This window comes from Sceloporus undulatus, chromosome 6 (assembly GCF_019175285.1).
Source record: "Sceloporus undulatus isolate JIND9_A2432 ecotype Alabama chromosome 6, SceUnd_v1.1, whole genome shotgun sequence".
Lineage (NCBI taxonomy): Eukaryota > Metazoa > Chordata > Lepidosauria > Squamata > Phrynosomatidae > Sceloporus > Sceloporus undulatus.
In genome coordinates this window covers 137641892-137659526 of record NC_056527.1, presented here as the reverse complement: position 1 = coordinate 137659526, position 17635 = coordinate 137641892, and the positions used below count along the sequence as shown (strand labels likewise).

The 17635-nt window shown below is 40.5% G+C and overlaps 1 protein-coding gene across 5 annotated transcripts in view; it reads left to right on the top strand.

Annotated features, from left to right (window-relative positions):
- LOC121934474 (beta-galactosidase-1-like protein 2) overlaps nt 1–17635 on the top strand; it is a 62230-nt gene that overhangs the window by 450 nt on the left and 44145 nt on the right. For 4 of the 5 annotated variants that reach the window (XM_042475009.1, XM_042475006.1, XM_042475008.1 and 1 more), the window contains exons 2-5: nt 9751–9807; nt 11934–12131; nt 13626–13694; nt 15263–15358. In XM_042475009.1, coding sequence (XP_042330943.1) covers nt 9751–9807; nt 11934–12131; nt 13626–13694; nt 15263–15358 — 420 coding nt within the window. The remainder of the gene's footprint in view (nt 1–9750; nt 9808–11933; nt 12132–13625; nt 13695–15262; nt 15359–17635) is intronic. The other variant, XM_042475007.1, reaches the window with a different exon arrangement.

Here is a 17635-nt window from a genome sequence, read left to right as displayed (position 1 = left end):
AGAGGACCAAAGGTTGAGACCCACTAGAGAGGGATTGTGGCTGGTCCATTTCATTCTGAGGGGGAACCATTTCTGAGCAGCTAGACTGCAACTCACTGCAGCTCCCAGCACCCTGCTGCCCAGGAGTGATGGGAGCTGCAGTCCAGAAGGGCCTAGTCTAGAGGGTGCTGTTGGGTGCCTTCCAAGTCCTTTTTGACTCATGGAGACCCTGAGAGGGAAACCTATTCATGGGGTTTTCTTGGCCAGTTGCTTCAGAGTGGGTTTGCCATGGCTTTCCCTTGAGGCTGAGAGAGTGTGACTTATTGTCCAAGGTCACTCAGTGGGTTTCAGTGGCAGAGCCAGGATTCGAACTCCGGTCCTCCAGAGTCATAGTCCAACGCTCAAGCCACAAAATCAACTGGCTCTTGGTTTTGAAGGCTGCCTATTCCTAATCATAGTTTTGAGTGTTGGACTATAATAATAATAATAATTATTATATAAGAATCATCATCATCATCATTATATTAATATAATATATAATATTATATATATAATATAATATATAATAATATATAATAAAATTAATACTAATAAAAATTATATTCTCAATCATGGCTTAATGGTTTTGAGTGTTGGACTATAATACTACTACTAATAATATATTGATATTATTATTATTAGTAGTATTAGTATAATACTAATAACAATTATATTATATTCCCAATCATGTACGCTGTTCAGTAGGTTTCTATTCTCATTTCATTACGATTTCGACTGTAAAAAAGCGCTGTGCAAATTCTACAATGCTCTATGAATAAATGTTGATATTAATAATAATAATAATAATAATAATAATAATAATAATAAATGGAGGCAGGTAAATCGATATGTTTGCTTAGAGATGAAACTATAGAATGGCAAAGGTAAAAAAGAGTGGCCATGTTTGTATATAAAATAGCGGTGGGATGAGATCTGTAATTTCAGATCATCATATTATAATACCTATACTGTATGGTTTCCCTTGAGTTTGTTAGGAAGTTGTAACCAATATACTTTGCCTGTAGACCGGGAATCGGAAAACCCATGCTCCCATGAAAATGGGAAGTAATGCACAAAAAAGGTACTTTTTGGACATGTTTTGTGCCTTCAAGTCCTTTCTGACTTCGGCAACCCTAAGGCAACCCTATCTTGGCAAGATTTGTTCAGAGGTTGTTTGCCATTGCCATCCTCCGAGGCTGAGAGAGTGTGGCTTTACACCAGGATTCGAACCCCAGCCTCCAGGGTCATAGGGATTATAAACGTGGATCGTTTCAATGTGTGTATTTGTCCGATCGACTGATGTATTTAACTTTTGTGCCCCCACTTTCTCCTGACAAGTGACCCAAGGCGGCTCACAAGACAAAAGGAGCCCTGGCGGCGCAGTGGTTAAATGCCTGTACTGCAGCCATTCACTCAAAACCACAAGGTTGCGAGTTCAAGACCAGCAAAAGGGCCCAAGCTCGACTCAGGCTTGCGTCCTTCCGAGGAGGTCGCTAAAATGAGTACCCAGACTGTTGGGGGCAAATTAGCTTACTTGCTAATTAGCTTACTTGCTGTTCACCGCTATGATCTTTGGAATAGCGGTATATAAATAAAACAAATTAATTAAATTATTAAAATGTTAATAAAGCATTGCGATGATTTAAAAAAACAAACAACAATTAAAATTATCTTTAATTATTTAAACTCTCAAATAATAACATTTTTTGGTTTGCATCATTTCAGTTTGTTATATTATTAGCAGTTACTCTTTGTATTCTTCGGTTACCTTTTTGTTCTTGATACCTATATGCTTTCCCCCCAAGTTTGTTAGGCATAGGCTGCATCCACACTGCAGCAATAATCCGGTTTGACGCCAGTTTGAACGGTAGTTTGTTGTGGCACCAGAAGTGGGACCACAACAAACTATAAATCCCAGAACTCCATATCATTGAGCTAAGGCAGTGAAAGTGGTGTCAAACCAGATTAATGCTGCAGTGTGCTTGCAGCCATAGCTTTCTTTCTGAGAGCCTTCTGTGTTTCTTTAAGGTTTGCAACTTCCACCATCCTCACCAGCAGCTTTGGAGGATGATGGGAGTTGCAGTCAAGTACATCTGTGACTGGACCAGATTGTGGGGATGTCGATTTAGAATCCAAACCAGTTTTAAAGGAGGAATTCAGTGTCTTTCTGGATTCACCCCATCAATATATTCATTATATTGCATCCTTTCCTCTCCTTGCAAATACTGTAATAAGGAGTTTGCCGACTAACCAGGAGAAGAGAAACATGCCTTCGCCTGACGTTACGTTTGCTAGCTTTTAAATTGTATTTTAAAACTGATTTCAAATTGTTTTTTTACACATTAAATTACAGTAGAATTGTTGTTCTTCCTTTGTGAGCATTCAAAATAAGTAAGTGAAATGATGTTCTTGCAGTTGTTACCCAAAGCCAACAGTTTATCGTCAGCATTATTCTGGACTATTTGTGGACATGGACAGAAAAGCAAAAAAGTAAGACATTTTTGGTGGACCAGAAATGTTTTCCACACAGTTTCATACCCAACTCATGTTTTAGTTTCAAATCAATAGTGGCACAGTACAATAACAATCCTGATATACATACATACATACATACATACACACACACACACATACATATTCCATTATAGATCTTCCATTTACTTCCATTATTCCAATCTCTTTTCATTACTTAACACATCTGTTTTGACTTTTCTACTAGCAACATTTATATATGCTGTTCACATTTTATTTTGTATGTTTTCCTCCCATTGACACTTCTATTTTCCTGTTGTCGTACGTTTTCCCTCTTTATTTTCTCTTACGCACCCTTTCCTTCAGATCGCATACAATTTTGCACTAGCAATGAACTAACAAAAATCCCCCTCTTTTTTCCCCCTTTAAGACCCTCTCATTCAACCTTATTTGTAACTGTCAGAAGTTAACTTGGGGGAAAAGATATCTGCATTTCCCTACAGACCACATTTCCAGCAAGCATAGTAACAAGTCACTTTGGGGACCTAGGAGGAGGAGGAGAAGATTGCTTTCTTTTTTACTCCCTGGTGGAGGGATGACAAACATCGTTTCTTCTTCTCTTTACTTACCTGCCCTGGCTAGCAGATAAGTTGTTAAATATAAAGGTTGTTTCTTGTTGTTAATGGGGCCACGGTTTCGTTTTCATCACACATTTCTCTTAACCTCCTAGAGTGTGCATCTACACTTTAGAAATGATGCAGTTTGACACCACCTTTAGCACTGTAGTTTCATCCTATGGCATCCTGGGATTTGTAGTTTTGCAAGGTCTTTAGTGTTCTTTGCCAAAGTCTGGTGGCGCCCCACCAAACTACAAACCTGAGGATTCTGTAGGATGGAGCCATGGTAGTTAAAGTAGTGTCAAACTGCATTATTTCTACAGTGTAGATGCACCCCTGAAGCATGGAGATCATGTCCGTTTTAAACACTCCTCTGATGTACATCCAATGCTGGTTTGCTCACTTTGCCTACTGTATGTATGTGTATGTGTGTGTGTGTGTGTGTGTGTGTATATGTATGTGTGTATGTGTGTACACACACACTCATGTATAAGTCTAGAAATTCAGCTGACAAAATTGACCCCAAAAATCCTGAGTTGACTTATCCATGGGTCAATGTAAGTACTGTATCTTAACTCTTATTTAAAATAAGGAACCATATCCTGGTAAAAAGCAAGAGTATAATATGTGAAGCACTGACCCCCTCTACTCTCTTGTCCATCAGTCTTAAGAGTAAGCACAAAGAGTTACATCTGATGGGATTTTATAACTTCTTTGACACTGTTTTGCTTTGCTTCATCCTTTAGGTCTTTGCTATATGCCCCGAAATTTTACCCTCGACTTATCCACGGGCCATAGCAAAATCCATAACTTTGGCCCCAAAACTTGCCCTCGACTTATACATGAGGTCGACTTATAGTTGAGTATATATGGTAATATTTAGGAACTTTTGTTTTTTGAACTACAGTCGGCCCTTTTTATATACACTGATTTCTTATACACGGATTCAAGCATCCACAGTTTGAAAATATTCAAAAAAAGTATAAATTTCAAATATCAAACCTTGATTTTCCATTTTTAATAAGGGACACCATTTTGCTATGCCATTATATTTAATGGGACTTGAGCATCCACGGATTTTGTTATCTGGGGATCTTGGAACCAAACCCCAGCAGATAACAAGGGTCCACTGTATTACTTCCAGAATCCTTTGACCTGGTGAGTTGAGGGATTCTTGCAATCTTATTCTTCGGAAGTAACTTTTCCAAGAGGTACTCCTCGTGATTGTTTGCAAATCTGATTTTTTTGGGGGGGAAATCCAGAATCTCTCAACCATCGAGATTCTGAGGGCTATATTCCAGTGAAGTAACCTTTTCCAATATTCCAGTGAAGTAACTTTTCCAAGTTCTACTCCTGCCTGCTATAGCAAGCCACTAATAAGGGTAGAAAGGTAAACTGTGAAGGAATGGGCAATTCAGCAACTACATATTCGTCCCTTGCATTATAATGTTTATAGTGAGAAGCAATTTCTTTTGAGATGAAATCTCTGTATCCAGTCTATAAAGGTCTATATTTACGTTTCACTATTCTGCAAGTTATCATTCTTTGGTACCTCTGTTATTATGGCCTGGGAGAGGGAATGCACATATTTATTATATCTTAGTGTGTTCATTTCTTTCCACAGTCATAAATAACTACATTTTGGAGTTTGCACATTCACTTAGATTGATACGATGGAACCTAGCCAGGTTTAACCCAAGGCAAACGTAGAAGAAAATCCCCATAAGGAAACCAATTAAATTCAGGGTCATTTTTTAGGAACTGCCATCTGGGTAATGCAGTGGTTCAAGTTTCTCCTAGTATATTTTCTCCATGAACACTTAAAGCAGATTAGCAGCCCAGCTCTAAACATGTCAACTCAGAACTAATCCATGTTGATTTCAGAAGGATTTGTTCCCAGTTAAATTTGTATGGAATTGCAGCCTAAATATATTGTAGACGTTACTGTCTTTGCATTTCCAACATCATGGCAGAAAAGAATCCCTCCCCTTTCAGAGCATGTTTATGGAGTGTGGTGTTAGACTGCGTTGTGAGTTTGTAATGGTAGCTGTTCCATCATGAATTAATTTGAAATAAAATAGCATGTCACCTTGCTTATGACTCCAGAGAGCCATCTCTTTTTTACTAGGGCTGATAAGAGAAAGGAAAGACAGGATGCATTAGTGCTCACATTATTTTATGTGGTTTTATAATCATGTATCCTGGCCTTAAAGCCAGGCAATGCTAGTACATCAACTCTCCTCTTTTGTTATTTTGTGGGTAATATTACAAGCAATGATATTGAAAAATCCATAGACAGACAGAGAAGTTGCTTGCTACTTGTGCCGAGTAGTTTGAGGCGCATGGGGCATGCGGGAGCCATGTGTCAGTCTATTTCTGGCATGTGCCAGATTTCTGGTTGTGCAATGACGTCTTTTTAAAGATCTCTTTCTCTCTCTCTCTCTCTCTCTCTCTCACCTGCCGCTGTACAACAGATTTTTGTACACTCACACACTGACCTTTAAAGATGGCTTATCTAAACTGTTTTCCAGTCCTTAGAACAAATGTCCTGTAATTAATAGCGGATAACTTTTGCAATCTCTTTGTCTGTTTTCCAGTGTTGCACTGGAGATATACTGTACATAATGCAAGCAAGCTATGGCCTATATCAAAGAAGTGTTGTTGTTGTGAAGCGTTGTTGTTGTTGTTATTCAAAGAAATGTTCTTTCACACTGAGGTATAATGCATCTCTTTTAGATTTCTAGAAGGGCCCCTCTTATTTTCCTTACGTGTTTTATGCATGCTCTTATGCTTGATGGCCAGTTCTGTAGGACCTCTAAACTTTTATTACAAGTTGAGTCTCCCTTATCCGAAATGCTTGGGACTAGAAGTGTTTTGGATTTCAGAGTGTTTTGGATTTTGAAATATTTGCATATGCATAATGTCCTATCTTGGAGGTGGGACCCAAGTCTAAATATGAAATTAATTTGTATGCACCTTATACACATAGCCTTAAATCAGTATTAGGGCCCATACAGACAGGCCAAAATAAAGCTGCTTTGGGTCACTTTGGAAGTATGCTGTTTAAATGATGCATGTGTCCTAAGAGTCTGGAAGCCAAGCCTTAGGACTGGAGAGTGGCTTTGGCATGGCTTCCGGGCTCTTAGGATGCATGCATTATTTAAACAGCATACCTCCAAAGTGACCCGAAGCAGCTTTATTTTGGCCTGTCTGTATGGGGCCTTTATATACAATATATTTTAAAATAATTTTGTGCATGAAACAAAGTTTGTGTACACTGAACCCTCAGAAAGCAGACGTGTCCCTGTCTCAGCCACCCGTGTGGATAATTTTGGATTCTGGACTACAGGTATTTCATATTTCGGAAGTCCAGATAAGAGAGACTCAGCCTGTATTGATCTAATGCTAATGTACTACACCCCAATGAATAAGCCTGCCAAAAACCTGGTCTCCTATTTCTCTAGCGGTCTTCAGAGGAAGGGAAGTTCTCTCTTCCCATGCCTAGCATGGTAAAAGCAGGTGAAGCATCCCCAGCAGATGGCTGGTTACTGTGGAAGTTTCAGGAAAATGAGCACCAACCAGAATGGAAACCAGATGGACTGGTGGAGAAAGGGCAGAGTGACCCATTCATCCTCCATTAACATGCTTATTCATCTGTAAACCAGGCAATATTTTCTCCAGCAAGTTAACAGGCTATGCTCCAATATCTGCTGTTAGCCCTACCCAGAGCAAACAGAACAGTAAGACAGACATGAAAGAATTGAGGAAATAATCAACTGTGCGTAAAGAAACTGTTTAAAAAGTTACTTAATGTTGACTCCAGTTGCTAGTTGCAATTAGAAAGAGACCCAATGAATTAGTGGTAAAACAACACTTACGTTAGGTCCATGGACTGATGGGTTGAATTAAGCTGGGATGAACAAATGGATTTAGCCCTTAGTGTTTCCATCAAATTGCAGATAGTCTGTTTAAACTCTAAAATTAGCCCTCCACATTTGCGGCTTTGACTTACGCGGGATTTGATTATTCACGCATTTGAGTAATATGTTCTCTCAAGGAATCTATAGGTTCTCCAGAGTGACTTGATGGTCAACATCCACCAGAAGTTTCGCTGGAAGACCTAGAGATTCCCAGAGAGAAGACTTCTCTAGGCATTTTAAAGTTCTCTGGCACAATTCTGTGGTCAACGTTTGGCAGGTGTTAACCATAGAGTTGCACTGGATCTCCCATCTGCAGTCCCTTGTAAACAAGGTAAGAGACTGTGAAAGAAAATTAAATTCATGAGGGTACATGTCCCATTCAAAGCAATACAGTGTGAATCCACTGTATCATCTCTTCAAATGCAGGTACAGGGATGCCTCAGATTTATGCCAGTAGTTCTCAGTGTATCTGGTGATATGTGCACATAAATTTCTGGATGCATATAGAGCTTTTTAGCTAGAACAGAAGTTTACAAATCTCAGCACATTCCTGGAGCTGGCCTTGTCCTATTTCTTCCTCCCCTTTCGCAATCACCTTTCAGTCTGCTTGTGCCCTTCCTGGCCTCTTGTCATCTCTTGCTCCTGGATTTATTCTTTTCTGAGACAGGGAAGCTTTTCTTACCTGCATTCTTCTGTTAAAGCTGAGCAATCACACAGCCCAGAGGTTAGGGAGGAAATGTGTGTCATAAGGCCTTTCCACACAATTTATAGCGGGTCAAGATCTGTCAGAGCTTAAGTAAAAATTGATCAGTGGTGTTATGCCCTCTGGGTGTTGCAACCGCTGCAGGGTATATTTTCCTCTTCTTGGCCTGCCTGCAAATGCATTCAGTGTGCATGCATAGTTTCTCTTTATAAAAATGTTTTTGGTGAACATTGTTCTGTATTTTTTAAGCATTGGTTCTTAACGTCTAGGGCTTTCGGTCAGTTTAATGTGTGTGGTTTAACAGCATATTTTTTTTTTAAATTGGATTTTTATTTCCAAGGACGTTAGGGCAGCATCCATTGTCCTCCTGCAGCTCTTTCGTGTAATCTTTGCAACAGCAATGTGAGGTAGGTTTAGTGCTTAATTCATTTTATTCCCAACTAGAGCAGACACATTGAAATCAATGGGATTTATGTAAATCATGACTAACAAATGGCTCTACTCCAGTTTTGGGAATAACATTGGATTCAGTCCTAAATTAACTGAGGTATGATCCACTTTCCACTGAGTGTTGTTGCTATTGAAATAGAGAGTCATAATCGTTGGTTGTAGGTCCCACATTGTTATTATCTATTCTTTGTTTTTGAAATGTGTGTTCTGCCCTGCACTTTCAACCCATGCCCAGCTCATTTACACCAGTACTACTCAAAATGGTGATGCACTCTAGCACTCGAATATCTCCTCGGTCTAATTCTCACTTTAAATTTGACGTGGTTGTCAAAGAGTTCCAGGTTCTAATCCTTCCTCAGCTAAGAAAACCCCTGTCTGATTTGAGAACTGTCACTCTCTTTCAGACTACCCTTTCTGACAGGGCTGTTGTAAGGGTCTTACAATTCTGTGATTCTGTAGTAAGGATATCCATGCATGCTACCCTTAGTTGGTTGAAGGAAAGGCTAAGAAGCACATTATTACATTTGCAATCAGGTGTTGTGTACACTTGAGTACAGGGATGGGAATTATACCTCCCCTGGATTGTTTGTGGCTCCCAGTGATGTTTTTGGAGTCCTCAGATTTTTCTGTTTTGTTGTTTTTCTAAATCATCCAAAAATTGAAAACTGCCATACCTAGAAGACCCCAGAAGTGGCGATTCTTGTTTTTAAAAAGCCGAAATGTTATGTCATAATGTTGAGCGAGTTGTTTTCATTTAAACAGAACTCAACGGTGACTCAACAAGCTGGCATTTATACATGGGCATACTGTATTTTTGTGGATGCACGTATTTGTGTGTGTGGTGCTTACCTGCCATGCCAAATCGGTCCATGCCAGGAGGAGATGTTCCCCAGCAGCCTTCAAATGGAGAGAGGGAGCAATGCCACCTCTAGCTGGTTATGATTTAAGGGGCTGTAGATAAGTGTTGCACATAATATAGCCATTCCTTGTCTATCATAAAAAGTAATGGGCAAAGCAAGACGGATTGCTGCAGCAATGAATTATTTCCTGCAGCAGGCTAATGGTAGCTTGTGTTGACCTTGGTGCTTGCAGGTGGCATTTGATATCTGTGTGTGTGTGTGTGTGTGTGTCTGTGATATATATATATATATATCTCCACAGAATTGTGATGCATGACAGGCTGGCACTTTATCACTTATTCTGTGTCCTGGATCTAACCTGTCTTTGCTACTACATCTTTGATGCCTTTTTAAGCTGTCGTATCAATCTTTGGTTTGTCTGGGTTCTTCGGTATCTCCTTCTTTTATAATGGGACTTGTGGCAATATGGAACCTCGTAGGTTCTGAAAGATAGAAATAAATAAAAGTTTCCTAAATCAATAAACTGCTGTGAGATCTTGAGGGGCCAACAGCACCAGCCGAGTTGGAACAGTGAAACCCAAAGTGCCAGGAATATAGGGCTTCGAAAGTATTGAGGGACAGGAGGACACTGTTTAATTGATCAAGATGTCTTCTGGTTGAGTTTCCTGTGATTCTGTTGTGTTGTCTTTAATCCCGACTTCCTTTTTCAGGTATTATCCGTGCCTTCCCGTTGTTTCAGAGGCCTGTGGGGATGATGTGGTTCAGAGGTACTACCTATGCTTTTGTAGCCAGCTCTTCCCAGTGTTCAGTGTGGTTTTTTTGGTGCCATGTTGTAGCTCAGAATGCAAATTTTCCCATCCCACCCTTTCCCTCGAAAGGTTCAGATGACAAAGAGTGAAAGGTTCACTCTTTGCCATGCTAGAGACATGACTTTTTTCTTAATCTGTGACATTTCCCCTTAAACCCTGTGAATTTAGCCTAGGAATGCTCTTTAAACTGTGTTCATGGTTTTGCACTGTTCGGTGTAACTTGTTTCCTATTGTGCATGCTTAATATATAATTCTAGAACCTGAGAATGCAAAGAGCAACAGAATTTCTGTCTCCCCTCTCTCTTACTATTATCTGCCTAGGTTCCACAATAAACTGTTCCTATGGACAAACTCTGGCCCATAGGCCACATGCTGCTGGCCTCAGAGGGGCTTTTGTGGCCCCGTAATTCCCCTAAATTCCTGCACCATCAAAAGAAGAATGGAAATTGTCCCATATTGATGAAAAGCCAGTCCTAGACTCTTCCAGAAGCATTTTATATACTTTCCAACCAAATAGCGATTGGTTGCCAGGAAATCTCCAGTTCAAAACTCTCCTTCACTATGATCATATGCTTTAGAGTAGGTGACTTTTCTCTCAGGCTCCTTCCATATTCAGTTTCTGGGTTATCCTACTGCCGTGTCTCTATAGACCTGCTGTATTAACAGGGCCTCATACTGTATTGGGGACCAGGAGAGGCTTTTTGGAGGGCATGAGTGGATAAGGTGGAAATGGGGGAGTTCCAAAGGCCTTGGAAGTGTCCAGGGGCATCACTAGTGGATGTGGGGAGTACGGACCACACCAGGTGGCACCACGGCAGGGGATGCCACCTGGCACACTACCTTCCAGGTCAGGCAGCTATGCTGATCATTTGGGAAATCAAGTCTTCTCTCTTTCATGCCCACCCAACAGTTCCAGAAAAGTCTGTAGAAGAGAGGAGGGGGTACAGTCAACCCTCCTTATCCACAGATTTTTTTATCCATGGATTCAACCATTCACAGGATACCTCATTAAGTACAGTATATGCAAATATTCCAAAATACCAAGCATTTTGCAGAAGTGAGATGCAGCCTGTATAATATTGACACATGTGAGTTAAAAATAAACTGTTGGGTTATGTCGGGGAAAGGACCATGGGACAATTACAGCTCTTATTTCTATGTTTGCCTCTTGCTTGGAAGCATGGGTTGGCTCTATCAGAATCTAGACATCAGTAGAACTTTTTGAAGCCTTTGTGTCTGAAAACTTGGTTATCATTAACCTGCTTTAATACAGTCACCATTTTGAAAATCTAGTTCTGAAGGCTGCAAACGGACATTCTTAATGTTGCTGGAGATCTCTAATTGCAAGCTGTTTTGGTTTGGTTTGGTTCATAGCATAGAAAAACAGTGAGAGCTTGGGAATGTAAAATAACTGGTACAATGCAAAGAGAAATAATAAACCATGCCTTGGTACTGGCTGAGCTGGCATGGGGTGGTGAGGGTTCAAGTTCAAGACCATTTGGAAGATCACATTCCCTCTCTCCCTGGTTAGCAATGCTTACCCCAGAAACTCACTGGGTGACATGTGGCCACCAGTGTCTCCTGGTCAAACCTACCTCACAGGGTTGTTGTGAAGACAATAGGGAAAAATATTTAGCTCTCCCTAAGCTTTATGGGAAACATTCAATAAAAAGATTGTTTGATGCTCATTTGGTGAGTCAAAAGTTGGGCAGCATGGACAAGCCCTTTCAGATCTGTATAGTATAATTCTTTGCACGTAGAAACACAGTATATGATAGAAAATTATCTCCGATCCTTTAACCTGATGTGCTAGTTTTCAACATGCAGGGGTCTTTTTATATGGAAGAACAATAGTCTGTGCTCCTGTCAGCAATCTGAACTCATATAGCTCAGAAAGAAGCTTACCAGGTCAGTGAGAACTTTAAATGTGCATTTAAAGTTCCCTTCCACTTAGTTGTATGACTTTGTACTGTTCACAGCATGACGTTGGCTTTAACTATCAGTTTAAATGATCACTGTTTTCAGGGCGCTCTCCGTTTCTTGCCCGCGGCTGTTCTACCATTAATCTTTTCTTCCTGTTCTAGGTTGAACTTAACTGATTTGGTCCCCATGAGGTTGAGGGGCAGGATCCTGGGCTTACAGGCCAAAGACTCCCAATTTGTACTGGAGCAGAGGCCATTCCGCATTTTGGGTGGTTCGGTGCACTATTTCCGTGTCCCACGAGAATACTGGAAGGACCGCTTGATGAAAATGAAAGCATGTGGCTTGAACACTCTCACAACGTAAGTGTTGCTCGGTGGCTGCAGTCTCAGTCCAGTTTGTCTGCTTTTAGCTGGCAGTTCCATCGAGGCAACTTGGGAAGCTGCTGTTTGTCTACCTGGTTCAGTGCTCTGTGCACTGACTGGCAGCAGCTCTCCACAATTTCAGACAAGCGTCTTTATGAACCTTTGCCTTCAAATGGCAGCTATTGAAACTGGGAGGCCACATATGTAAAGTTTGTGCTCTTCCACTGAGCTCTGCTCCTTCCTCTGCTCATGTACTCAAATTCAGAAATGATCTGTGGCTAATCCCAGGGACAACTCCAGAACATAGCATAATGTACATTGTGCCTCCCAAACTGACCTCTTGCAAGTAGCCAGCTCCTGTTATGCAGTACAGTCGGGCCTTTGTATTCACAGATTCTGCATCCATAGATTCAATCGTCCACAGCTTGAAAGTTTTTTTTTAAAGTCCAAAAAGCAAACCTTAATTTTGCCATTTTATATAAGGGACACTATTTTACCACACCATAATGGGACTTGAGCATGCATGGATTTTGCTACTGAGAGTGGGTCCTGAAACCAAACCCTATAAGATACCAAGGGCCTACTGTAGGATAAGAAAAGAAGGAACAGCACCAGTACAAGAGAAAGAGAGACTACAAAAGGCAAAGATATTTTTCACTGTTTGCATATTCTGAAACAAAGAGGCCTCCTCTCTGCCCCTCAAATTAATTTGCAAATTAGAATTTAAGTACGGTATCTATTTGACTTTGTATTTTTATGAATGTTGTGATGCACTTCTTAACAATTTAAACACAACTATATTTAAATATTTCTTTTGACAGAACGTGTGCATGTAATATTTACAGTGACTGTTCTGAGGATTTTTTAAAAAAAGAATGATGGTTTAATGCAGAAAGGGGACAAGGTTGTGGCTTAAAAACCTGAGACAGAAACTAGAATTTGACAGAGGCACCCATCCATCATGTACAAAGCACACAACAAGCGATGTTTACAGCAGTACCTTTCAAGTCTTAAGATTCCTCTTTGGTGGCAACCAGTCAAAACTGTTAGGGCTAATTACTAATTCTCTGTGTGGATTTGAAGTCTGCCTTCTAATAAATATGATATTATCTAACCTAGTAAAATCAGCAGAGTGCAGATGAGTAGTACAGGCAAATGTGCATATTGCATTTTGCATGCATATTACTTAAAAAATTTAGAAGAGAGATGTAGCGTTAAAATATGCAATATGTGTATTTCTTAGCACTTCACAGTCCATTCTGCATTTGGATGAACTTGTTGATAAATTATGACTAAAATTTGGTTGGGATTCCTGGGGTCATAGAATAATGACTTTGAAGTCTAGGTCTGGTATTGAAGTTATTTATTAAAGCTTTCTGCATTAAAACATACACAGGGCAGGGTACAGGGATAATCGGACAGTACCACATTTTGTCATCTTGACCTCAAACTGGTTATTTATATACTCAGCTAATTCATTCTGTGTTCCAGGTATGTCCCTTGGAATCTTCATGAGGCAGTAAGAGGAACGTTTGACTTCAGTGGAAACTTGGATCTGCAGTATGTATCTGGGGATCTAAACATCATGGGGAGTAGGCTCCTCAAAACCCAATCCCTCCAATGTGAAAATGGATTTCTTAGTGATAATTTTATTGAGCTGGGTTATTTTTCTTTGGATCTACCATGATTTTAAAACACAGGCAGTGCGAATGTGTGGCTTACAGAATTTGAAATGGTTAGGTGTCACTTGAGTTAGTGGAGTTAGAACAAGGTTATGGAGGACTGGGAGAGAGCTGTGCTCTGTGTCAAAGAGCTGGACATTTTTCAAAGGGTGTGTAAGTAGATATGATGCAGATTAGTAGAAGGTGGGGTGTAACCAGTTCCCTAAGAAGCTTGATTGATAGTGAGATCTCCTGTAGTTCCCTTGAGTATGTGTTGTGCATAACTTTCCCTACCTTGCTCACTCCATTTGTAAATAAAGTTGTTCAGAGTCAGCCAGACCTGTCTGGAATGGACTTTGACCAGGATAACTAAGGATAGGAAAGGTCCAGTGATTTGGGGTTTGGAAGATTGACAAATCATCTCTGAGTTGGGCAGAAGTTACTTAATGCTCAGTGTTCATCCTAATCTATCATCCCAAATGTCCATCATTCCCAGGGGTGTGCACCTTCACAGGGTCTGAGGGCCATTTTCTTCTTCCCCTGGACTTCAGGCCTCATCTGCAGTGCAGAAATAATGCAGTTTGACAACACTGTAACTACCATGGCTCAGTGCTATGGATTTCTTGGATTTGTAGTTTGTTGTGGCATCAGAGCTCTCTGACAGAAAGCTAAATATCTCACAAAACTACAGATCCCAGAATTCCATAGCATTGAGCCATGGCAGTTAAAGTGGTGTCACACTGCATTATTGAAGTGGTGTCAGACTGCAGGCACAGCCTTAGTCGCACAATTAAAGCAGAGAATAGCAGTTGCTTGCCTGTGCTTATACTCTGTTTCCTAGCCACTCATTTCTTTTCTTTCCAAGTTAAAATGGTTAAGAAAAGACGTGTGCCTTGCTTATCAGCTCCCAAAGCACCTACTGGACCTGTGGAGAAGATGGGCAGTGTATTGTATGGGAATTGCTTATATTCTGTTGGGCTGAGGGATGTGTTGATGGCATTGAAGCCCTGGTATAATTGCCTGAAATGCTCTGAGACTGCAAAAGAGCAGTATCAGAGGGGCCCAATGGAAAAGGGAGGATTTAGCAATGCAGATATTAGCAAACAAATAGTCATATCATGACAGAGGAAGGTAGTAGAGGGAGCAGCCACCAGGAAGAAGGAGATGAGAACAGAAGAGAGGACAGGGGAGAATGAGAATGAACAGACAGGAGAGCTGTGCTAAGTTAAGATGGAGTGAGCACTAAAATTCTCATATTGATTGGAAACCACTAGTGAAATAAGTGGTATTGTATTTTGTTTTCCATTGTCCATGTCTTTATTGATTGTATTGATGGGATCCATATAGATCCATGCATGCCAAACTGAATACTTACTCCTAGCTGCTTCTTACAGTTTAACATGCCATCTGTGGGATTTCCATGCAGACTGTTGCCTTACAGTATTTTATTTTATTTTTACTCTTTAGGGCTTTCATTAAGACAGCGGAAGAAGTTGGGCTGTGGGTGATTCTCCGCCCAGGACCTTATATCTGCTCTGAGTGGGACCTTGGTGGTTTGCCTAGGTATGATTTTATGGGTCTCATTTGTTTTGTTAAAATTGCAATCTCACTGTATACATCTACCTTCAAGGAGCAGAGAAACAATAATCAGAATGTAGGCCAGCTGGAGATTCTGAAACTGTTGCATCTCATGAGACATCATAGAATTCAAGGATCCTGAGGGAACCCAGGGTTTATCTCCTTAGCAGCAGGGTTCAGCCATTATCAGTGGATGTGCCTTCAGTCTGTTCCTTGGAAAGCTTCTGGGAACAGTTTCTAAAGACATTTCTCACTGTCAAATGGGTTAGGAAACCTTTTCTGATAACCCTGCTGTACTACAGCTTTTGCATCTTCTGTTCATCCATTGGTGACTCTGGCAAACTCTGGTTCTCTGTCTCTCTCTTTTTGAAAACCACCATTTGTTAATCTTCCTGGGATTTAAGGCATATTTGTATTAGACACTTAAACTGGGGTGGGGAGGAGGGTGTTGACCTACAGCCTTCAAGATGTTGGAATGTAGCTCCTGGCCAAGAAATTGAACAGGAGTCCAATAACTTCTGGAGAGCTATCCATCCATTGAATGATTATTCTGCTTTAAACACTTGCTGAAAACATCCCTTTTTACATAGGCTTTCTCTAGCCAATGATGACTACACTGTTTGCATTATTTTTGAAGCAATTTAAAGGATTTATTGGCTTTTAAGGTGTTCTTAAATGGTTTTGACTTGTTTTAAAAATTTCATTAGATGTATATTTTAATGTAAACTGCTTGGAGATTTTTATATCCCCCAGTATACATATGCTATCTTCCACCTTCTCTTATAAACTCTGTAAACATCTTTTGGCCAGGGCCGGAGTCACTGTCACCAACTTCAAGTAAAAAACCCCAGCTTTCTTTAGGTTTAGTGTGTGCATATGTTTAGTGTGTGTTTGCAGAGGTGTTGCCCTAAAGGCATTAAGCATGCTTTGGTCATTGTAAAGTAAATAGTCTTAATCTAGACGTCTGACTGCTGAAATGTCCAAATGTTCTGGGAGGAAAGCAGGTTGCTTATAGAGAATACACATTAAGAAACATTTAATTTTGCTCTCAGTCACCCTGCCCAGCTGCCATATCCCACAGGGTACATAGTGGGTCCAGTCAGGCTCTGCCAGGTGTCTGGCAGGAGCTGCTGTCAGAAACTCTCAACAACTTTATCGAGTTCCCAGTCAAACCACTGTATACAACCTGAACCTATGAAAATACCCCTTTCCTCTTAGGAGTCATAAAGGAAGCAATTCCCAAACATTTTAAAGACTTAAAAAGCAAAAGAGAGAAGTAAACGATTAACGACGAAAGAGAGGTGATCTTAGGAAAGAGAAGCAGCATTAAAGGGATGTGAAGAAGGGAGTTAGTAATGAATGAGGCAGCAGGAGGGAAGGGCAAGCTTGCACTGAGCAGAGAGGAAGCAAGAGAAGCAGTCTAATGTCCAAGTGTTTCTTTTGCCATCAGGAATAAAAGGAACGTTTGTTCATGGTCTGTGCTCTCCTAGTCCCAGTTATTCAAAGCAAAAGCATTTATTCCCCCCCCACTCCACCCCAGGCTACCCTGCCTAGCACAAAAGCAGTTAATAACATTCCAGAGAGAATAGCTATAGGCACCCATAAGAGGAGGCAGCACAAACAAGGCATGTTTGTTTGCAGTTTTCATTGGAAATGTCAAGAGCATACTTCGATTTCTCCTCCCTTTTTCTCAGAGCAGATGGCAGAAAAATAATTGACATCCATATCAATATGGGCTTGGGGTTGTGTGTTTGCATGTCTGTTGATTGTATTTTATTATCATAATTTTATATAAATTGGTTCAGATTTCATGCTTTAATATCAACCTCTTGTTGGAATCTTCTTCCTAAAAAAATAAATGGGCGTAAGAAGAAGTAGCTTGGTTGCAGGAGTAACAGTTATATAGTGTTAGCCCATAGTACTGCATGCACTTTGGAGCTTGACCAAAGTCCGTGTTTCATGCACAAGCAGCAATGATGCACAAGTAACATTGCAGCCTTTAGCAAATGCTCACAACCAGCAAATTTAAGCAGTTTCATGGAAGTGAAACAAGGCAATTTTCAAGGAAGTCAGTATCAGATTCTGTTCAAATGTTCCGGACACATAGCTGCACTAAAAAGCAGCCTTATGGCAGCCTTTACCAACCTAGTGCTGTTTAGATGTGGTGGACAGTACTGGATTGAGAAAATGAAGTACTTCTTCACAGATCACATACTTGAACAGTTAAATGCTACCATAAGATGTAGTGGTGACTTAAACCCA